Source organism: Schistocerca cancellata, chromosome 5, assembly GCF_023864275.1.
Source record: "Schistocerca cancellata isolate TAMUIC-IGC-003103 chromosome 5, iqSchCanc2.1, whole genome shotgun sequence".
Lineage (NCBI taxonomy): Eukaryota > Metazoa > Arthropoda > Insecta > Orthoptera > Acrididae > Schistocerca > Schistocerca cancellata.
In genome coordinates this window covers 26,329,877-26,353,956 of record NC_064630.1, presented here as the reverse complement: position 1 = coordinate 26,353,956, position 24,080 = coordinate 26,329,877, and the positions used below count along the sequence as shown (strand labels likewise).

Genomic DNA, 24,080 nt, shown 5'->3' with positions numbered 1-24,080 from the left:
GGAGAGAATAAAATAATTAGTTATTTATAATAATTAGTTATTTGTCATAATAATAATATAACAAAATAATTAGTAATTAATGTTGTATGGCATGAATGGCTGGGAGAACACGAAGGGCAGCTTCAGTCACATGATTGGAAAGGTATTCCTCATCCATCGTGGCAGCAGGCACCATCCCTTTGAGAGTTGAGTGCGTAAGTGTATCTGTGAAGTGTAGGCTACTGTAATGGTGTGTACGTAATGTAGTGTCTTGCTCGTGTTGGACAAATGGTTCAAACGGCCCTGACCACTATGGGACTTAACATCTGAGGTCATCAGTCCCCTAGAACTCAGAACTACATAAACCGAACTAACCTAAGGACATAACACACATCCATGCCCGAGGCATGGATGTCTTTTTCCAAAGTTGTTTCACAGAGTAAGATTGCACTGTAGTTCCTTCTCTAGATTGTCGCACAGATGACAAAATGGTAGATATCGAAGTAGACGACAGAGGGATAGAGAAACAATTAAAATCGCTCAAAAGAGGAAAGGCCTCTGGACCTGATGGGATACCAGTTCAATTTTACACAGAGTACGCGAAGGAACTTGCCCCCTTTCTTGCAGCGGTGTACCGTAGGTCTCTAGAAGAGCGTAGCGTTCCAAAGGATTGGAAAAGGGCACAGGTCATCCCCGTTTTCAAGAAGGGACGTCGAACAGATGTGCAGAACTATAGACCTATATCTCTAACGTCGATCAGTTGTAGAATTTTGGAACACGTATTGTGTTCGAGTATAATGACTTTTCTGGAGACTAGAAATCTACTCTGTAGGAATCAGCATGGGTTTAGAAAAAGACGGTCATGTGAAACCCAGCTCGCGCTATTCGTCCACGAGACTCAGAGGGCCATAGACACGGGTTCACAGGTAGATGCCGTGTTTCTTGACTTCCGCAAGGCGTTCGATACAGTTCCCCACAGTCGTTTATTGAACAAAGTAAGAGCATATGGACTATCAGACCAATTGTGTGATTGGATTGAGGAGTTCCTAGATAACAGGACGCAGCATGTTATTCTCAATGGAGAGAAGTCTTCCGAAGTAAGAGTAATTTCAGGTGTGCCGCAGGGGAGTGTCATAGGACCGTTGCTATTCACAATATACATAAATGACCTGGTGGATGACATCGGAAGTTCACTGAGGCTTTTTGCAGATGATGCTGTGGTGTATCGAGAGGTTGTAACAATGGAAAATTGTACTGAAATGCAGGAGGATCTGCAGCGAATTGACGCATGGTGCAGGGAATGGCAACTGAATCTCAATGTAGACAAGTGTAATGTGCTGCGAATACACAGAAAGAAAGATCCTTTATCATTTAGGTACAAAGTAGCAGGTCAGCAACTGGAAGCAGTTAATACCATAAATTATCTGGGAGTACGCATTAGGAGTGATTTAAAATGGAATGATCATATAATGTTGATTGTCGGTAAAGCAGATGCCAGACTGAGATTCATTGGAAGAATCCTAAGGAAATGCAATCCGAAAACAAAGGAAGTAGGTTACAGTACGCTTGTTCGCCCACTGCTTGAATACTGCTCAGCAGTGTGGGATCCGTACCAGATAGGGTTGATACAAGACATAGAGAAGATCCAACGGAGAGCAGCGCGCTTCGTTACAGGATCATTTAGTAATCGCGAAAGCGTTACGGAGATGATAGATAAACTCCAGTGGAAGACTCTGCAGGAGAGACGCTCAGTAGCTCGGTATGGGCTTTTGTCAAAGTTTCGAGAACATACCTTCACCGAAGAGTCAAGCAGTATATTGCTCCCTCCTACGTATATCTCGCGAAGAGACCATGAGGATAAAATCAGAGAGATTAGAGCCCACACAGAGGCATACCGACAATCCTTCTTTCCACGAACAATACGAGACTGGAATAGAAGGGAGAACCGATAGAGGTACTGAAGTTACTCTCCGCCACACACCGTCAGGCGGCTTGCGGAGTATGGATGTAGATGTAGATGTAGATGTAGGCAGGATTCGCGCCTGCGACCGAAGCGTCGCCATTCGACTGATGGATCACTGTCAGCAGTGTCACACGCCCTCATTTCATGGAGATGCCTGGAATTTAATGTAGGACATTGGCACGAGGAGTGCGTGACCAGGGGCTTTATGCTACCACTCTCAGGTCCACTCTGGTGTAAAGGCAAGGCGAAAATTGTCACTGGCCCACAGCGCGCCGGCTGGTGTGCCCGAGCCTCTCTAGGCGCCACAGTCTGGAACCGCGCGACCGCTACGGTCACAGGTTCGGATCCTGCCTCGGGCATGGATGTGTGTGATGTCCTTAGGTTAGTTAGGTTTATGTAGTTCTGAGTTCTAGGGGACTGATGACCTCAGATGTTAAGTCCCATAGTGGTCAGGGCCATTTGAACCATTCTGAAATTGCGGCGTAAGTGGACGGTCATCCAACAGCGTAGAGGCCACGCCCGACGGCGCTTCTACACCTGTGATCGGGTGGGAAGCGATATATCCACTTCGGTACGACCGTTAATGTTAACTATTTATAATAACGTGCGAAACAGGTAAATACGTAGTTGTGCCATGTTAGCGTACAGGACTGATGCTGCCTGTAGCGTCAGGTGGTATGCGTCGTTACGACTTTTTCATGTAACAATGTCTCTGAAATTATTGTTGAATTAACTGTTTTTGTTTAACGTTGAAAGTTGATTCCGGTTTGGCCTTTACATTTTCGATAATTTCAACTTCTTCTCACAGGTACTGCAGGGTGTTCTTTTGACCGTAATGCGCAACTGCGTCTCTACTCAGCAAGCCACCTTGCAGAGTGTGTACCACTGTCAGTACACTTCTCCTCCTTCCTGTTCCAGTCCCGAATGCTTCCCGGGAAGAACGACTGCTGGAAAGCCTCTGTGTGAGCTGGAATGGCCTACACTCTACCACAATGGTCTTTTTCTATGTTATACGCAGGAGGAAGCAATACATTGGTTTACTCTTCCAGCAACTGAAGCTCTCGGAATTTTGACAGTCACGCAGACCGTGATGCAGAACGCCTCTCTTGCAACGTCTGCTACTGGAGTTGGCGGAGTATCTCTCTGCTGCTTTCGCGCTTCCTAAACTAAATCGTAACGAAACACACTGCTCTTCATTGAACCTTCTCTATTTCCTCTATCAGTCCTACACTCCTGGAAATTAAAATAAGAACACCGTGAATTCATTGTCCCAGGAAGGGGAAACTTTATTGACACATTCCTGGGGTCAGATACATCACATGATCACACTGACAGAACCACAGGCACATAGACACAGGCAACAGAGCATGCACAATGTCGGCACTAGTACAGTTTCGCAGCAATGCAGGCTGCTCTTCTCCCATGGAGACGATCGTAGAGATGCTGGATGTAGTCCTATGGAACGCCTTGCCATGCCATTTCCACCTGGCGCCTCAGTTGGACCAGCGTTCGTGCTGGACGTGCAGACCGCGTGAGACGACGCTTCATCCAGTCCCAAACATGCTCAATGGGGGACAGATCCGGAGATCTTGCTGGCCATGGTAGTTGACTTACACCTTCTAGAGCACGTTGGGTGGCACGGGATACATGCGGACGTGCATTGTCCTGTTGGAACAGCAAGTTCCCTTGCCGGTCTAGGAATGGTAGAACGATGGGTTCGATGACGGTTTGGATGTACCGTGCACTATTCAGTGTCCCCTCGACGATCACCAGTGGTGTACGGCCAGTGTAGGAGATCGCTCCCCACACCATGATGCCGGGTGTTGGCCCTGTGTGCCTCGGTCGTATGCAGTCCTGATTGTGGCGCTCACCTGCACGGCGCCGAGCACGCATACGACCATCATTGGCACCAAGGCAGAAGCGACTCTCATCGCTGAAGACGACACGTCTCCATTCGTCCCTCCATTCACGCCTGTCGCGACACCACTGGAGGCGGGCTGCACGATGTTGGGGCGTGAGCGGAAGACGGCCTAACGGTGTGCGGAACCGTAGCCCAGCTTCATGGAGACGGTTGCGAATGGTCCTCGCCGATACCCCAGGAGCAACAGTGTCCCTAATTTGCTGGGAAGTGGCGGTGCGGTCCCCTACGGCACTGCGTAGGATCCTACGGTCTTGGCGTGCATCCGTGCGTCGCTGCGGTCCGGTGCCAGGTCGACGGGCACGTGCACCTTCCGCCGACCACTGGCGACAACATCGATGTACTGTGGAGACCTCACGCCCCACGTGTTGAGCAATTCGGCGGTACGTCCACCCGGCCTCCCGCATGCCCACTATACGCCCTCGCTCAAAGTCCGTCAACTGCACATACGGTTCACGTCCACGCTGTCGCGGCATGCTACCAGTGTTAAAGACTGCGATGGAGCTCCGTATGCCACGGCAAACTGGCTGACACTGACGGCGGCGGTGCACAAATGCTGTGCAGCTAGCGCCATTCGACGGCCAACACCGCTGTTCGTGGTGTGTCCGCTGTGCCCTGCGTGTGATCATTGCTTGTACAGCCCTCTCGCAGTGTCCGGAGCAAGTATGGTGGGTCTGACACACCGGTGTCAATGTGTTCTTTTTTCCATTTCCAGGAGTGTATGTGGTACTAATACCAGACCGAGGAGCAATATCAAGTAGTCGTCTAGTCGCCGAGCGAGGGCTGGATTCATCTTCCTGAGGATTCCTGCAGGGAATCTTAGTCTTTTATCTGCGTTACCTGTCATCAGTTTTACGTGAAACATCCTGCAGATTAAAACTTTGTGCCGATCGAGACTCGAAGCCTGGACGTTTGCCTTTTGTGGCCAAGCGCTCTAGCGACTGAGCTACCCCTGCACGTCCTCACAGCTTCAATATCTCATCTCCTACCTCCCAAACTTCAAAGCAGTTCTTCTGAGTACCTTGAGAGACTAACACTCCTCTAAGAAGTTTTATGTGGTCGTTCCACCTTAAACCGCACCGACCGCACGATCCTAGATATTTCGTGCGTATGGCTGCTTCCAGTGACTGTTCTGTAATCCTGTAATCATATAATAAAAGGTGTTGCTCCATACGTACGTGCCATACGCTACATTTGCTAATGTTGAGGTTCAACCGCCAGTCTCTGCACCAAGTGTGTTTTACCTACACACCCTATTTTTCCACGTAATCTCCATCCCGTTAAATGGCCTTCCTCCAGCGCGAAGAAACAAGGGCTTCTACATCTACATCTACATTTATACTCCGCAAGCCACCCGACGGTGTGTGGCGGAGGCCACTTTACGTGCCACAGTCATTGCCTCCCTTTCCTGTTCCAGTCGCGTATGGTTCGCGCGAAGAACGACTGCCGGAAAGCCTCCGTGCGCGCTCGAATCTCTCTAATTTCACATTCGTGATCTCCTCGGGAGGTATAAGTAGGGGGAAGCAATATATTCGATACCTCATCCAGAAACGCACCCTCTCGAAACCTGGCGAGCAAGCTACACCGCGATGCAGAGCGCCTCTCTTGCAGAGTCTGCCACTTGAGTTTGCTAAACATCTCCGTAACGCTATCACGCTTATATGCCCTGTCGGTGCCAATCCTTGCCCTGGAGGCGGATCTAGTGCCTCACTGTGTGAATCACCTCATCACCGTCCTCAAAATGTATTCCACGAATCCCATCGTGTAATCGCCCAAACAAGTGGAAGTCCGAGGGGGCTAGGTCAGCTGCGTCAGGTGTGACAGCAGTGAATGGTCTTCCCGACCGCTGCACACCGTGAAGCGCCGCCAAAACACCTTATGATGACTTCACCGTCCGTGCCCACCGACTAACTGTACTTCAGTCGACAGCAGATGCACCACAGACTTTGCATAAACGTTTATGAATATTTCCCCAGACTTTGTTTCTCTCCAGTGAGAAATTCAATGACGGCACGTTGCTTGTAACGTACCTCACCTAGAGAGGCCATTTTGAAAGTCCTGAAGCTACACTATGTATCGGAAGTGACGGAAACTTGACGCGGTCACTCAGGGGATTTAAAATAACGCATACGTAACGTTTCGCATTCATAACATTGTTCTCGGCTGAGAAAAAAATGCGTTGCAGTGATGTAAATCTTCAGTTTTTGGCGGCGCAAAGACTGTTCCATTAAGTTTCGGGTGTGCAGCCGCAAGATATCTCCTTCTTCTTCTAATATTTCGGCTGTATAACGTTCAGCCATCTTCAGAGTGAGCCGCAAGACTGCCGCTCCAGTTTTTTTTTTTTTTCCTTTATTGGGTTTCGATTCCCCCTAAAGGGGGCGGGCTGGCAGCAGCTTATTACGCCACTCTTCAGCCTACAGAAGTTGTTTTAAAAAGTTGAAGATAATAAAAAATAATAACAGTTGGCGATAAAATCGGTGACTTAAAGGTAAAAATGGCAGAAAATTCTGGAGCATAAAACATAAAACACAGGGTCGATGAAGTTAATAGAACACACAGGAAGCAAAAAACAACAGACAGACAATTAAAAAAACACGGCGACAGTCTGGGTTCTGTTTGCAAGAGATATAAAAAGCACACCCAGCGACAGCATGATTTCCGTTCGCAACACTGTGGAAGGACGCACAACACTGAACACTCACTTAAACACTGCGCTAAAAGTTGGCACAAATAGAATATACCACACCCGACAGCAGGTGGGGAGAAACTGGTCAGATGACGGGAAAAAGGGGGGGGGGGAAGGAGAGGAAAAATGAAGGGGGAGGGGGGAAAGGAGCCAATGGAAGTGGAGGACCCATAAGAGGGGTGGGGGGTGCGGAGCAGACGGGCCAGGGAGTGGGGAAGGCAGAGGAGGGGAGTACAAAAGTACTCGGGGGAGGGGGAGAAAGGAGATGAGAGGCGGGGAGAAATCACAGGATGGAAGGGGGGGAGGAAGAGGGAGCCCAGGGAAAGGACGGAGGAAAGGAGGGGGGGTTGAGGATCAGAGTTGAGAGGAAGGATAAATGGAGGGAGAGAGGGCATCATCCGGGAGGGGGAGCTGATGGAAGCCACCTTGGGAAAGGAGATGTTGGGTGTAGAGATGGAGGGTAGGGGGGACACAACGGTGATGACGTGGCAGGGGGCGGGGCCGCTCCAGTGCTTGCTTCGTCCCTTTATACTGTTGTACCGCGCGACTGCGCATGCGGCCACAGATGCAAATGCGCCAGAGACGTTGGTCGGCGGCAGAGACGTGCATAATGCGCGAGTTGTATCTATGACTCCGCAGTTGATCTTTGTTGGCATATCGATATATCATTGTGGGCTGCACTGTGACGACGTCTTTGTGAATTTATTACAGCAAGTGCCGTATTCCAGGATTTATCAAGATTGAAACCACTGTCTCTATTAATTAAGTTCGTCGTCAAGCGAATTTCAATTGCCTCCTTTACTATCGAGTCCCAAAATGACGATGTAGTTGCCAAAATTTTGACGTTGTCATACAACATACTGTGGCCATGATCAATACAGTGATCTGCCACGGCCGACTTGTTAGGTTGTAAAAGCCGTGTGTACCTCTGGTGTTCTGTACATCTTTCTTGGACAGTACGAGTTGTTTGTCCGATGTAAGAGAGGTCACATTCACATGGAATTTTGTAAACTCCTGATTTTCGGAGCGGGAAATCATCTTTGACGGAGCCCACGAGTGCAGCTGTCTTAGGTGGAGGACGAAAAATCACTTTTATTTTGTGTCTGCCGAGAATGCGTCCTATTTTTGATGAGAGGCTACCCACATATGGCAGGAAGGCCATCGATTTAAAGGTTTCTTCATCTTCTTCTGGTTTCTTTGTGGCCTCTTTCGGTTTCATTTTCAGTGCCCTCTGTATTTGTTGTGGAGAGTACCCATTGTCTTCACTCTTTGTAAGTGGGAAAGTTCATCTTGCAGACTGCTTTCGTCAGAAATAATATGCGCTCTGTGAGTCAAAGTTCGGAGAACACTCATTGTCTGGGCAGGATGGTGGCAGCTATTTGCACGTAAATACAGATCGGTGTGCGTCGGCTTCCTATAAACTTCATGTCCCAAAGTGCCATCCTCTCTGCGCCGAACCAAAACATCCAAGAATGGAAGGCATCCCTCCTTTTCAATCTCCATTGTGAACTTTATTTGATCGTGGAGGGAGTTCAGATGTCTTAAGAAGTCTTGCAAGTTGTCTTCACCATGGGGCCAAACTACAAAGGTGTCATCAACATACCTCCAGAATACCGTGGGTTTCAAGTCACCAGATTCAAGCACCTTCTCCTCGAAGTCCTACATAAATAAATTATCCACCAGAGGGGATAAGGGGCTACCCATGGCGACTTCGTCCGTCTGTTCAAAAAGTTCGTTGTTAAATAAGAAATATGTGGAGGTCAGAACATGTTTAAATGAAGCTGAAATCTCTTTGTCAAAACTTCTTTCAATAAGTTGTAGAGATTCTGGAAGGGGAACCTTTGTAAATATAGCCGCCACATCAAAACTAACTAATATATCAGACGGGTTCATTTTCAATGATTTCAGTTTACTAATGAAGTCATCCGAGTTTCTTATGTGGTGAGTACATTTTCCCACAAGAGGCCTCAACAATGATGCCAGATGTTTGGCAACGTCATAGGTCGGAGAGCCTATGTTACTCACTATGGGGCGTAGAGGAACATCTTTCTTGTGGACCTTTGGTAGACCATAAAGTCTAGGAGGCACCGGACCACTTGGTTTCAATATCCGAACAACTTCTGGTGGAAAGGGAGAATCATTCAGAAGCGAAACAGTTTTCTTCGCCACTCGATTAGTGGGATCCCTGCTGATCTTGCAGTACATGCTATCACTCAATAAACTGTACATTTTATCATGGTATTCGTCCCGAGACAATAAAACAGTAGCATTACCTTTATCTGCTGGGAGTACCACCGTCTGAGTATCCAGGCGAAGCTTGCGTAGAGCAGCCCTCTCTGCCACAGATACATTGCTCCTTTGTGGGCGAGCCCTCATAATTGCACGGCATGTTTCACGTCTTATTTCCTCTGCTGAATCAGAGGGAAGTGGTGGAACAGCTTCTTCAATGGCGCTGATAAACGAAGGCAATGGAAGAACCTGTGACGTGGGTGCAAAATTCAGTCCCTTACTCGAAACCATCATCGTCGCATCGTCCAAACGTCTACCTGTCATATTAATAACAGGGCGTCGAATAACAGTTTCTCGCTGCGATGTCGTCTTCAGTCGACTAAATTTTGCAGTCTGTCGGGATGTGGCCAGCTCACGGATCCAGTCTGATTTGGCCCAAGTTGTACCATCAATCCAATTCCAAGAATCATAGGGTATCTCCACAGACATCTTCAGGTGCAGGCGATACAGTTCTTCAGAAACCAGGTCTAATTTTCGGCGAGTAAAGTGGATCCTCACCTTAACAATAGCAGAGCCAGCTTTTGTTACAAACTTATTCATAGACGTTGTTTTTATAAACGTATAAAGGGACGAAGCGAGCACTGGAGCGGCAGTCTTGCGGCTCACTCTGAAGATGGCTGAACGTTTTACAGCCGAAATATTAGAAGAAGAAGGAGATTTCTTGCGGCTGCACACCCGAAACTTAATGGAACATGCGGTGCATTATTTTCTGGGCAACCCTCGTATAACATTCACTTGGTTGTACACTCGAAGCTAAAGTTATGTCTAAAGATGTTGCTCTGGTGAAAATGACTGCCGCGTCTTGTCTGCTAGAATCGCTTCACTCCAGTCGGGTAATGTAAAGTATTTAGGTTTTCTTCTTCGGAATCGTTGTTATTTAAGAGGTGCACTCTGAAAACAGTTTTGTTTTCTGCATGCGTGAATGCTCCTTGTAGCGTGAGAGCTTCTGTTAAGTTTGGAAGGTTGGAGACGAGGTACTGGCAGAAGTAAAGCTGTGAGGACGGGGCGTGAGTCATGCTTGGGTAGCTCAGTTGGTAGAGCACTTGACCGCGAAAGGCAAAGGTCCCGAGTTCGAGTCTTGATCCGGCACACAGTTTTAATCTGCCAGAAAGTTTCTCCTTGTAGCGTGTTTGAGAATTTCTTCCTGTTCGTTCGACATATAGCTTACTGCAGTTTCCACATGTAACTTTGTACACACTGGGCGCATATTTCGATAACTTATTATCGGCCAGCTTGTGTCGCATCTTGATTTCAGCGTACCATGGGCACTAGGTGACGATAGAGTTTGTAGCAGTCCTTTATTTTACGTAATATGATACAGTTACCGATTTATCTCTTTCACATGTTCTTCTTCTTCCTGTGAGTTTTCTACGCCATGTGACGTCCCTCGCATCCCCTGTCCTGTCACTCTTCTCCCTGCATGGACCTCTCCTGCATCGCACACCTCACTCCAGCGTTCCAGCGTTCCAGGGGTCTTCCTATTTTTCTGTGTCGCGCAGGTCTCCAGTGCAAAGCGCCATCTTTCCTCTGGCATTCTTCTAAGACGAGCCGCGCGGCTCCCCCCCGTAGGAGGTTCGAGTCCTCCCTCGGTCATGGGTGTGTATGTGTTGTCCTTAGCGTAAGTTAGTGTAAGTTAGATTAAGTAATACGTAAGCTTAGGGACCGATGACCTCAGCAGTTTGGTCCCTTACCACAAATTTAAAATTTTTTCTAAGATGTCCATACCATGTTAGTTGTTTATTCTCAGTTGTGTCTACAATATCTTCAATAACTCCCATCTGTTCCCGTAACACGTCATTTCTTATTTTGTCTATTCTTCTTACTTCATAATTTCGTCTTAAAAATTCCATTTCCATCGCTTATAATTTCCTCTAATTGATCCGGCAGACTTTCCACAGTTCGGCACTACACGCAGGAATGCTCTCAACTACAGTATCCTATACTTTTCGAATTTTTTGACATCGTTTCATTTCAAATAACGAAGTATACATGCTTAATTGTCACCTTTCCCTTTCCCATTCTGTACTTTATTTCCTCGTTACTTCCATCTTTACCCTAAATGGCTGTCCCTAAAAATCTATAGGAACTGCTACATATTACTACACTCCTGGAAATGGAAAAAAGAACACATTGACACCGGTGTGTCAGACCCACCATACTTGCTCCGGACACTGCGAGAGGGCTGTACAAGCAATGATCACACGCACGGCACAGCGGACACACCAGGAACCGCGGTGTTGGCCGTCGAATGGCGCTAGCTGCGCAGCATTTGTGCACCGCGCCGTCAGTGCCAGCCAGTTTGCCGTGGCATACGGAGCTCCATCGCAGTCTTTAACACTGGTAGCATGCCGCGACAGCGTGGACGTGAACCGTATGTGCAGTTGACGGACTTCGAGCGAGGGCGTATAGTGGGCATGCGGGAGGCCGGGTGGACGTACCGCCGAATTGCTCAACACGTGGGGCGTGAGGTCTCCACAGTACATCGATGTTGTCGCCAGTGGTCGGCGGAAGGTGCACGTGCCTGTCGACCTGGGACCGCACCGCAGCGACGCACGGATGCACGCCAAGACCGTAGGATCCTACGCAGTGCCGTAGGGGACCGCACCGCCACTTCCCAGCAAATTAGGGACACTGTTGCTTCCGGGGTATCGGCGAGGACCATTCGCAACCGTCTCCATGAAGCTGGACTACGGTCCCGCACACCGTTAGGCCGTCTTCCGCTCACGCCCCAACATCGTGCAGCCCGCCTCCAGTGGTGTCGCGACAGGCGTGAATGGAGGGACGAATGGAGACGTGTCGTCTTCAGCGATGAGAGTCGCTTCTGCCTTGGTGCCAATGATGGTCGTATGCGTGTTTGGCGCCGTGCAGGTGAGCGCCACAATCAGGACTGCATACGACCGAGGCACACAGGGCCAACACCCGGCATCATGGTGTGGGGAGCGATCTCCTACACTGGCCGTACACCACTGGTGATCGTCGAGGGGACACTGAATAGTGCACGGTACATCCAAACCGTCATCGAACCCATCGTTGTACCATTCCTAGACCGGCAAAGGAACTTGCTGTTCCAACAGGACAATGCACGTCCGCATGTATCCCGTGCCACCCAACGTGCTATAGAAGGTGTAAGTCAACTACCCTGGCCAGCAAGATCTCCGGATCTGTCCCCCATTGAGCATGTTTGGGACTGGATGAAGCGTCGTCTCACGCGGTCTGCACGTCCAGCACGAACGCTGGTCCAACTGAGGCGCCAGGTGGAAAGGCATGGCAAGCCGTTCCACAGGACTACATCCAGCATCTCTACGATCGTCTCCATGGGAGAATTGCAGCCTGCATTGCTGCGAAAGGTGGATATACACTGTACTAGTGCCGACATTGTGCATGCTCTGTTGCCTGTGTCTATGTGCCTGTGGTTCTGTCAGATGTATCTGACCCCAGGAATGTGTCAATAAAGTTTCCCCTTCCTGGGACAATGAATTCACGGTGTTCTTATTTCAATTTCCAGGAGTGTATATTTCCATCATCTACAGCAAGCTCCCTTCCTATACCTCAGACAGCCAAGTATTCAGTCTTTGTCCAGTTAATTGTCATGCCCCACTGCTCATATTCTTCTTTAAGCTTTCTTAACATGTAAGACATACATGTATTGGGTACAACCACAAATCACAGTTGGTGCGTGTCCAGGTCGCTGTGAGCAGTGTGACCTACGTGAATGACATCCTGCGACCGGTAGGCGTATTCTCTCTGCACGACACGCCAGACGTCATTTTTCAGCAAGATAGCGTACGACCACGTGAAGTTGCACGAGCACGTGCCTTCTTGGTGTCAGCTTTCAGTCTTGGCCCGCAAGATCACCAGACTTGTCGTCAATCGAAATTACGTGAGATGTGGTGAAACGACGGGAGCAGTGCTGTGATCTAGTGCGAGTCACTACAAACAGGAAATTTGTGGTAAGGACTATGGCACCAGACTGCTGAGGTCTTCGGTCCCTAGGCTTACAAACTACTTACACTAACTGAAACCAACTTAGGCTAAGGACTACACACACACCCTTGCCCGAGAGAGGACTCGATGCTCCGACGGGCAGAGCCGTTCCATAGGCCCCCCCATAGACCGCACGGCTGCCCCGCTTGGCCCAATCACCACAGATGAACTTTGAAGCCAGGTGAATGCAGCGTCAATGGTTATACCACAGGACGCCGCTCGTGGCTTGTACGCGTCGATGCCAGCACGCATCGAACAAGTTGTCAGGACTCATGGCGGATCCTGTACGTACAGGGTTATTACAAATGATTGAAGCGATTTCACAGCTCTACAATCACTTTATTATTTGAGATATTTTCACAATGCTTTGCACACACATACAAAAACTCAAAAAGTTTTTTTTAGGCGTTCACAAATGTTCGATATGTGCGCCTTTAGTGATTCGGCAGACATCAAGCCGATAATCATGTTCCTCCCAAATCCGGCGCAGCATGTCCCCATCAATGAGTTCGAAAGCATCGTTGACGCGAGCTCGCAGTTCTGGCACGTTTCTTGGTAGAGGAGGTTTAAACACTGAATCTTTCACATAACCCCACAAAAAGAAATCGCATGGGGTTAAGTCGGGAGAGCGTGGAGGCCATGACATGAATTGCTGATCGTGATCTCCACCACGACCGATCCATCGGTTTTCCAATCTCCTGTTTAAGAAATGCGGAACATCATGATGGAAGTGCGGTAGAGCACCATCCTGTTGAAAGATGAAGTCGGCGCTGTCGATCTCCAGTTGTGGCATGAGCCAATTTTCCAGCATGTCCAGATACACGTGTTCAACCGTTTCTTCGCTCACTGCAGGCCGACCCGTTGCGCATACAATCGCCGAATGGAGTTAGCAGTTGGTGGATCTTTGTTGAACTTCGCCCTGAAGTGTCGTTGCACTGTTATGACTGACTGATGTGAGTGCATTTCAAGCACGACATTCGCTTTCTCAGCTCCTGTCGCCATTTTGTCTCATTGCGCTCTCGAGCGCTCTGGCGGCAGAAATCTGAAGTGCGGCTTCAGCCGAACAAAACTTTATAAGTTTTTCTACGTATCTGTAGTGTGTCGTGACCATATGTCAATGAATGGAGCTACAGTGAATTTATGAAATCGCTTCAGTCATTTGTAATAGCCCTGTACTTGGCAACAGGACACATGCTCTACCGAGGTGACTGAAATGCTAATCGTATCTGCAGAACAGACCAACATACATGTTCTGTGAATATGAACGTCCTACATATAGTCCTTAAAGACGTCTATTTTGTATGAACATGACTAGTACTATATACAGTTTCGATAAGGGAGAATAACTAGTGATTTTGCCTTCCTGTTTCCTACGTAGTTTTCATCCAGGTGTATTCCTACGGACAGACAACGTAGCAGGTACTGACCCGTACCCGCCTCCGGGCCGCGGCAGCAGCACGTCAGAGATCTGCCCTCCGCCGCCACCTGCGCCGCCGCCGCCGCCCGCGTATTCGAAGCCGCCGCCTCCGACGCCGCCGCCGCTGAGGGAGACCCCTTGGACGGGGTAGGGCAGCTGCGGCAGCACCACGTCGCCCACGTGAAGCCCGCCGCCCCCGGCGCCGCCCACGCCGTACTGCGGGTACTCCGGGAAGTGGGCGAGCGTCATGTCGTGGTGCGCGCCGCCCCCGCCGCCGCCCCCGCCGCCGCCGTCGCCCTCGTCCTGGCGCACGCTGGTCACCACCACGCAGCCCGGCGGCACCGCCGCGTCAGCAGAGAGCCGCAGGTCCCGCCCCGACCGCTGCACCGACTCCACCACGTCCTCCTGCACAGGCAGCAGCGCGGAAACCAGTCGCACACTACCAGCATCTCGCACATAGCCACACCGCAACCCAACTCTACCAGTCTACTGCAGGCGGTACTGCACTTACATTACTTCAGCTTTTATCTGAAGCTACGAGGTGAGCCGTGCCGGCTCGTATCGATTGATCGATCGGGTCGGCAAGGTGTGATCTTTGGGCTGGGCCGTTTGACGTGGCTTTTGGCCGCGGCGGGCGTGTGGCGCTAGAGAGGGACAGCCGGAGAGCTGCGCGGCGCGGGACAATCGGAGGCGAGCGTGGTTGAACAGGCCGGAGCACGACGCAGAGGTTGGGGTGTGTTTGACCCGTTTGCAAGACCGATCCTGGCTTGTAGTGAGGGAAGTGGACTTGGCCACATTACCCGAATCGAGTTGTGCGGCCCTGATGTGCATCTGTAAAGGATTTCATAAACCATTTGGTCTATCTGGATTTTGGTTATGTGATACAGTCCGGGCAAGCGAGGTGTATTAATTGGTACTATTGCTGAAACTTCCTGGCAGGTTAAAACTGTGTATCGGACCGAGACTCGAACTCGGGACCTTCGCCTTCCACGGGCAAGTGCTCTACAAACTGAGCTACCCAAGCACGACTCACGCCCTGTCCTCACAGTTTTACTTCTGCCAGTACCTCGTCTCCTACCTTCCAAACTTTGCAGAAGCTGTCCTGCGGACCTTGCAGAACTAGAACTCCTGAAAGAAAGGATATAGCGGAGACATTGCTTAGCCACATCCTGGGGGATGTTTCCAGAATGAGATTTTCACTCTGCAACTGAGTGTACGCTGATATGAAACTTCCTGGCAAATTAAAACTGTGTGCCGGACCGAGACTCGAACTCGGGACCTTTGCCTTTCGCGGGCAAGTGGTGTACCAACTGAGCTACCCAAGCTCGACTTACGACCCGTCCTCACAACTTTAATTCCGCCAGTACCTCGTCTCCTACCTTCCAAACTTCAAAGAAGCTCTTCTGCGAACCTAGCAGAACTAACACTCCTGGAAGAAAGGATATTGCGGAGACATGACAGCCACAGTCTGGGGGGGGGGGGGGGGATTTTCCAGAATGAGATTTTCACTCTGCAGCTGAGTTCTGTTAGGTTCGCAGAAGAGCTTCTGTGAAGTTTGGAAGGTAGGAGACGAGGTACTGGCGGAATTAAAGCTGTAAGGACGGGTCGTGAGTCGTGCTTGGGTAGCTCAGTTGTTACAGCAGTTGCCCGCGAAAGGCAAAGGTCCCGAGTTCGAGTCTCGGTCCGGCACACAGTTTTAATCTACCAGGAAGTTTCATATCAGCGTACACTCCGCTGCAGAGCGAAAATCTCATTCTGGTACTATTGCTGTTCGGAGTGACGGACGCCATAAGCCAGTATGGTGAAACTGTAATATTTTTCCTGGTACAGTGAGCTGTGTGGACGTTGGTATAGTTGGTTCAAAGCACAGGCTTACCATTGAATCTGTCTGTTCTGTAGTACCTAATTGCATTACTTGATCACTCGTAAACAGTGAAATGGTAACCTTATTTGACTGTTTAAGTTTATCAGCATCCTGTTAAGGGTTAATTTAAATGAGCTCTTCAGTTTCAGCGAGCATATGTTAACCTACCAGTGTTCTTTAAATTTCTAAACTGACTTGGTATTATGCTATTCGCCGTCGTCCTTTAAGATCACGTCAAGAGCATTAGTTATTGATTCACCATTGACTATTTTATTTCAATGTTTGTGAAATAGGCTAACATTTTATACATCGCAGTTACTGTATTTTACATTTGAGGAATTAATGTTTGCTGATCTCTCCCCCCCCCCCCCTTTATCTGGAATTGTATAGTAGCACGGGCTCTAAGACCTTTTCTTACCGTGTGTTTTAGTGTACTGTGTGCGGCGCCCTGTCCAGCTCGCCCGCTTGCTGTGGGTTCTGGGTCTAGCCGCCTCTGGTTCAAAAATGGTTCAGATGGCTCTGAGCACTATGCGACTTAACTTCCGAGGACATCAGTCGCCTAGAACTTAGAAATGATTAAACCTATCTAACCTAAGGACATCACACACATCCATGTCCGAGGCAGGATTCGAACCTGCGACCGTAGCGGGCGCTCGGCTCCAGACTGTAGCGCCTAGAACCGAACGGCCATAGCCGCCTCTGGTCTGGGTCCAGTGGGCCCCCCTTCTGCTACTTGAATTAGCTCGTGCCTATGTGACGTCACCTGTTTTGAAAATCTGTCAGGAAGGGGTGTATCTGTTTGTTAAAAAAATTATATCCATTATTGGTTAAACTTTATCTCATTATTGTAGTCTGCTTTTGGAAGCCTTACTGTGTATATAATTTAATTAACTTGCAAGTCACTTGATGCTTGGTTAAAGATTAATGTTGTTGTTTGAATAGGGCGATTGGCAGTGCTTGTAAGGATTTTGAATTTTAAAGATAAAATTTTATTTGGCGAAAGAAAAGTTAATAAAATTGTAGTTGTTAACTGTGAATGTTGCTTATGTGGCCCGGCCTCCAGCTCAACAGCAACTGTCTGATTAGGGTGGATTAACCACCACAAGAGGGACAACGAAGACTGACAAGTTACTAGCTTTCGAAAATTCCAGTTGGAAAATTATGAGAAAGCAATTTGCAACCACACCAAAGCTTGGTATCTTGTTGTGTAAATGCCCAGATAACACATGTTTCCTGTTCTTACAACTACTCTCAGTTTCAGGCAGAGTCTGAGATATCAGGGGTGTTTGTTCCTCCAGGTAAAGTCTGTCGACAACAATCATACTGAGATCTCGCAAACACTGGGGGAGTAGAGTTCTTCCTGAGTATCTCGTTTTGAGACTAGGCATTTCATACTTGAACCCTGCAGTGGGTAGCCCACGACATCAACTGCACTGTCCACACGCTGGCTCTGCAGGCCCGGCAAGTATCCATCAGAAAGGTATCCAAGGTACAGGACATCTCCTGAGAGCGTGCTGATTTGATTATTAATCGTGTTCTACACGTGAGGAACTTTTCAGCGAAGTGAGTCCCGAGATGACTGAACAGCTAGCCCAAGAAGCCGTAACTTGAGACATGCAGAGTTTATTTGGCCTGTCTCTAATCTTTATAACATTCTTTTGCCTAGATTAGTGGCTCAGATTGAAATATAGCTCCATTGGCGCCATAGTCTGTCCCCGCGGACGAAGAAATTCTGCACCCAGAAACCGGCAAAAGCATAGGTGGCTTCTACTTTCAAGGACAAAAACGTCATTCAGATTGTGGACTACCTACCTAAGGGCTGTAGTAGAACTCGAGCCTTATCGATAAGCTGGATGCAATTAACAAGAAATTGGAAAACTGACCAAAGGTATCTTTTCTGGGCCGGCCGCTGTGGCCTAGCGGTTCTAGGCGCTTCAGTCCGGAACCGCATGACTGCTACAGTCGCAGGTTCGAATCCTGCCTCGGGTATGGATGTGTGTGATGTCCTTAGGTTTAAGTAGTTCTAAGTTCTAGGGGACTGATGACCTATAGGGCTCAGAGCCATTTGAACCATATATTTTTTGGTGTAGGACAATACACCTTTACATGTATCTCAAGTCGTGCCTGTCCTGCGTTTCCAGTTAGTCGACCATCACCCATTCGCCTGATCTAGGCCCTTAGATCTTCGGTTTACACCGTCGGTCCAAAAAGTAACGATAACGATTTTTTGGCATAATATCGACGTCAGAGCAGTAACTACGGTGGCAGCTTGAAGTAACAAGTGTCGACAGCAATTTGTCCATTGGACCAGTCAGCTGTGAGCAGGCTGTGTTAAGTAGTGGACGTGCGGCCGTAGGGACTCAATGTTCCTGTGCCACAGACTTCAGTGTATTAACATCAAGTGTTGGAGATGTTCTCCACAGTATTTTGAAGAAGGGAGAAGTGTGTGCAAAGCTTTCCACACAACGTGACTCAAAAAATAAAACAGCATACACGCCTGCCGCGACTTGATTGAAGCGGAAAACGTGGACAATTATTTTCCGGAAAAAATTAACTCGGGTGACGACACGTCGTGTCACAATACGAACCCACCACAAAACGAAACATCCAGGAACTGACACGAAGCGTCAACGCTTTGGCGGTGAGACTGACAACATTCAAGCGAATGTGGCGCGAGTTGAACAACGTACCACACATAAAAATTACTGACGGTTTCACGTAGTTGTGCGAACCTGCTATTTCAGGGGGTGGAGTTAGGGTCGAAGAGACTGTGTAGAACAGCTAAAGCATTAAAACTATCGTGTTAAATTTTCTATATCTTTTATTAATCGAATCTCGAAACTTTCTGAACTGAAAGGCTGTGTTTAAATGGATTAGAAAAGCTACAACAAGGATGTAGCGATTGCATCATTATGATTCGGAGGGGTGTGAATATTTTGAACAGTTGAGTACTGTAAACAGTCATACTGTATTTCAATCCAGGAACCTATCAGCCCCTTCTCCTTCTGCCGGTACGAGAAACAACGCGGCCTCGCTAAAAAATTTTGATGGACGTACAGTTTATAGTGACGGACAACTGCTTCATTACAATCGAGTGTTATTTTATAGTTTCCATTAACTATGGAACAGGAAACTCAGAAGATTGTGAAGTCTAGACATCTACAGGTTGTTACAAAAAGGTACGGCCAAACTTTCAGGAAACATTCCTCACACACAAAGAAAGAAAATGTGTTATGTGGACATGTGTCTGGAAACGCTCACTTTCCATGTTAGAGTTCATTTTATTACTTCTCTTCAAATCACATTAATCGCGGAATGGAAACACACAGCAACAGAACGTACCAGCGTGACTTCAAACACTTTGTTACAGGAAATGTTCAAGATGTCCTCCGTTAGCGAGGATACATGCATCCACCCTCCGTCGCGTGGAATACCTGATGCGCTGATACAGCCCTGGAGAATGGGTAGTGTCACAGCCGTCCACAATACGAGCACGAAGAATCTCTACATTTGGTACCGGGGTTGCGTAGACAAGAGCTTTCAAATGCCCCCATAAATGAAAGTCAAGAGGGTTGAGGTCAGGAGAGCGTGGAGGCCATGGAATTGGTCCGCCTCTACCAATCCATCGGTCACCGAATCTGTTGTTGAGAAGCGTACGAACACTTCGACTGAAATGTGCAGGAGCTCCATCGTGCATGAACCACACATGTTGTGTCGTACTTGTAAAGGCACATGTTCTAGCAGCACAGGTAAAGTATCCCGTATGAAATCATGGTAACGTGCTCCATTGAGCGTAGGTGGAAGAACATCGGGCCCAATCAAGACATCACCAACAATGCCTGCCCAAACGTTCACAGAAAAATCTGTGTTGGTGACGTTATTGCACAACTGCAACATTACCTTCCTTCGATTGGGCCAACTGGCGGTGAATCGAGGAAGTACAGTACATACTGACGAAACTAAAATGAGCTCTAACATGGAAATTAAGCGTTTCCGGACACATGTCCACATAATATCTTTTCTTTACTTGTGTGTGAGGAATGTTCCCTGAAAGTTTGGCCGTACCTTTTTGTAACACCCTGTATATGATACGGCATGCATTTTTTACTGTGGATGGTACAGGCAGAGAAGAAACAGACAGCTGCAATTGTAACGACACTGTGTGATGAAAGAGTGTCATTGTAATGTGCATGCGAAGAGATGTGTGAGGAATATACGAGTATCGGACAGCAGAACCCGATACGCGACCGCTACGGTCGCAGGTTCGAATCCTTCCTCGGGCATGGATGTGTGTGATGTCTTTAGGTTAGTTAGGTTTAAGTAGTTCTAAGTTCTAGAGGACTGATGACCTTAGAAGTTAAGTCCCATAGTGCTCACAGCCATTTGAACCATTTGAAGAACCCGATACAAATCTTCCCGCTACAATGTCACAAGGGTGGTGGAATGTCTTGTACGTATGTTGCACTATTTTTCCTGCACTGCGATTCGCGGGATGCAATGGTCCAAGGTGATAGCAACCTCTGCGCAATCACCGGGTATGACATCAGCCCACAGCTGGTAGTGACTGGGTATGGTATGGTATGGTATGTCACAGTTATCCTGTGTCTCCACGTGTTATTCCTTATGAGACACTATCATGGCGTCATTTTTCAATGCTCATCCACACATGATACGTGACTCTATGAACTGTCTGCATGATGTTGATCCCTAGATACGGTCCCCACAGACCATGTGTCCATCTCTTCGGACGTAAGCTGCATCTCAGAGCCAGTATCGAGGAAATCAAAGACCAGTTACAATTGCCGTTGCGGGGCTTCTTGCCTCACGGGAGAATATAACGGGTTTGTGACAACCATGCCAACTGAATCAATGCATGTATCCAGGGAAGACAAGTTCCAATGTCGTTCTGATATGTGGGCTCGTATTGTCAACTTCCTTGTAAATTTAACTCGATTTTCTAATGACAGAAATAACATCACGTATCCTCCCAAGCCGTGAAGTTTCGTTTCCTCCTCCACTTATCGGTTTTTCTCTTCTTTTTTTTGTCAGGGAGTGTATCTTTGTGGCATTTAATGTCGTACTGGAATATTTTAAATAAATCATCGAAATATTTCGACAAACAACAATCTTAACATTGAAATCGTCGTAATTTTGACCTAAGTTAGATAGATCAATCTTGCCTTATTTTTGAAATATAATTGCACTTTAAGGCACCACAAGTGAAGTTCGACTGACAAGTGAATGCAAATCGAAATTTAATTACCTACTGCTTACGAAACTCAAGAATTTGTCGTATTATTTCTGTTCGTCCGTTGTAATTGTCACATTATGGTCTGCTTTTCGGGCACTGATGCAGCCCTTGTTTCTTCACACCAGGGAAAACTGACAACCTGTCTCCATACTTGAATGGAATCCATCTCTGGGTATCATTCGGGTCCCATACCGTTAGTGTTCTAAACTCTGCTGTATTTTGGCGTGCTGCCTTTTTGAGTTCTACTACAGTTTTGCGATTATCGCCAAACCGACACGAGCTGAGTTCTTTCATGAAATGATCTCACTTGGACCCCTGTAAGAGGCCAATTGAACTGATAATCTAAATAAACTGAAGAATCCACAATCTTGTTCACATTTTGGTGTATTTAAACGGATAACCAGTTCGACTTCTGAACTCTATAAAGAGCTACGACTCAGGACGACTACATGTCCTCAGATTTGCTGCTCTTTTAGCGGATCTGTTGATAATTCCAAAGATAAAACTCATTGCCTTTTTAAATATACCGCAATGTGACCATGACTTTGAATTTCTGAGTTTATTTCGTAAATATGAAAGTGATCCAGATACGCTTTTCATGTCATTTAAATGCAAATTAAGGGCGTACATAAAGTCCTAGAACACTTTCAATTATTTATTGCACAAGAACTAAACATTGCACTGATGTCGTACATATTGGATTTTGAGGAGAAACACTGAACGTTTTTTTTACAAACATTCGATATGCGAACCATGAGTGACCCGGCAGACGTCAATACGGTCATCCAAATCTTGCCATACCCGTCCCAGCATAGCATCGTCGACTGTGGCAGTCGCTTCCCGTATTCTCTCCCGGAGCTCTGCTACATCACGTGGTAGAGGCGGTGCATACACCAGATCATTAATGTGTCCCGACAGGAAAAAGTCACACGGAGTGAGATCTGGTGATCAGGGAGGGCATTTCACGAAACAGCTCGCTCCGCACCTGAACTCGCCATGTTTTCGACTAGCGCTGACTATCGGCAAATTATCTAACTACACTGTGGCGGTACACATGAGAAAAGAAACTTTCAGGGTTTCTCTCCAAAATGACATGTATAATATCTGTACAATGTTTGGTTTTTGCATAATAAATAATTTAAAGTGTTCCCGGACTTTATGCACACTCTGTACTGTTATTAGTATACTTAGGGAATTAATATTTCCGTTGCACTGCAGCCGGCCGCAGTGGCCGTGCGGTTCTGGGCGCTACAGTCTGGAGCCGAGCGACCGCTGCGGTCGCAGGTTCGAATCCTGCCTCGGGCATGGATGTGTGTGATGTCCTTAGGTTAGTTAGGTTTAACTAGTTCTAAGTTCTAGGGGACTAATGACCTCAGCAGTTGAGTCGCATAGTGCTCAGAGCCAATTAAACCATTTATTTGTTGCACTGCAAAACAATACCATTGAAGTTATCGAAAAAGGAATTAAGATTAGGGTTTGAAGTGTCACTGACGATAACGTCATGTGGGACAGCTTACAAACTCATTTTTGGCAGCTATGGTGAAGGAAGGTTTAAAGAAAACCATCACAGCATTCACATTATTTGACTTAGTAAAACCTAGATTTTGATGGCCAGACGGAGATTTGAACTTCCGTTCGTTTGAATGTGAGTCCAGTGTCTCATAAACTACATCACGCCATACGACTGATCATGTTACACATTTCGTTTAGTGACCCTCGTGAGAAGCGAGACTAAAGAAAGTGCTGACCGATATTGATTCTCCCTATCTTATGCACTAACAGATTCAAACCGGGCTACTACTGCAAAAGTTAAGTGCGGAATTCGATGTAGCTTATTCGAAGTGTAGAACATAAGACAAGATATAAATGATGTATGAAAATTTAACGTGATAAAGTTGTGGTCGAACAGAAATCCTATTGAAACGTACGAAATGATCGTGTTATTTTGTACAGAACCAGTGACTTCTCAGTGCTGGATGATACCCAACGAAGTATTACAGCACATGCGTTGGCATGTTGTGTTGTTGATGGTGGTATCTTCGAGTTACACGTAACGTGCCCATCAGCCCACACAGGATGAGTGCCATTCGTCTCCAAAAAATGCTCTGCAGACGCCAACCTGCCCCGGAAAGATCAATACGAGCACGAACATTTACTGTAATACACCCCAAATATGTTACACTTCTTGGGGAGCATGTCAAATGATTCACATTATAACATAAACTGAGGAAATCTATCGATTAGATGACTTTTATTGGAGTTAACATCCTTAAGTGGCTGTAGAAAAAATCCTGTAAGTGAAACAAACGTTTTCGTAAAGTAAGCGTGAGCTTAATAGTTGTGCTCTTGTGGAATTACTAGTATTCAAGTGTAATTCCACCACAGCGGAAGGAAAAAAATATTAGCTCACTATGTTTCAGGAAAGATTGTGGAAATAAAACGATGCACTTCTTTGTGTGACGAAATTACTGAAAATCTTTTACGACAATCCAAGACATAGCTTACGAACTATTTTACTGTGCACTGCACACTATCTTAGAATGGATTTGGAACTGTTTTGTGGTGCACGACAAGCCATTATAGATTGTTTAACTGCCCCCTGTGCATACAAACAAACACGTAATATCTGTAAAATCATGAAGCCGGAATGTGCCCATAAAATAAATTTTCAATGGCTGGAGCACTGATTATAGAGGAGAGGTTGAACGTTCTTCCATCTTATCTTCAGA

The 24,080-nt window shown here is 47.3% G+C and overlaps 1 protein-coding gene across 1 annotated transcript in view; it reads right to left on the bottom strand.

Moving 5' to 3' along the window:
* Positions 1-24,080, bottom strand: part of LOC126188341 (uncharacterized) — a 161,316-nt gene that overhangs the window by 5,537 nt on the left and 131,699 nt on the right. Inside the window, exon 4 of the mRNA XM_049929939.1 lies at positions 14,247-14,641. Coding sequence (XP_049785896.1) covers positions 14,247-14,641 — 395 coding nt within the window. The remainder of the gene's footprint in view (positions 1-14,246; positions 14,642-24,080) is intronic.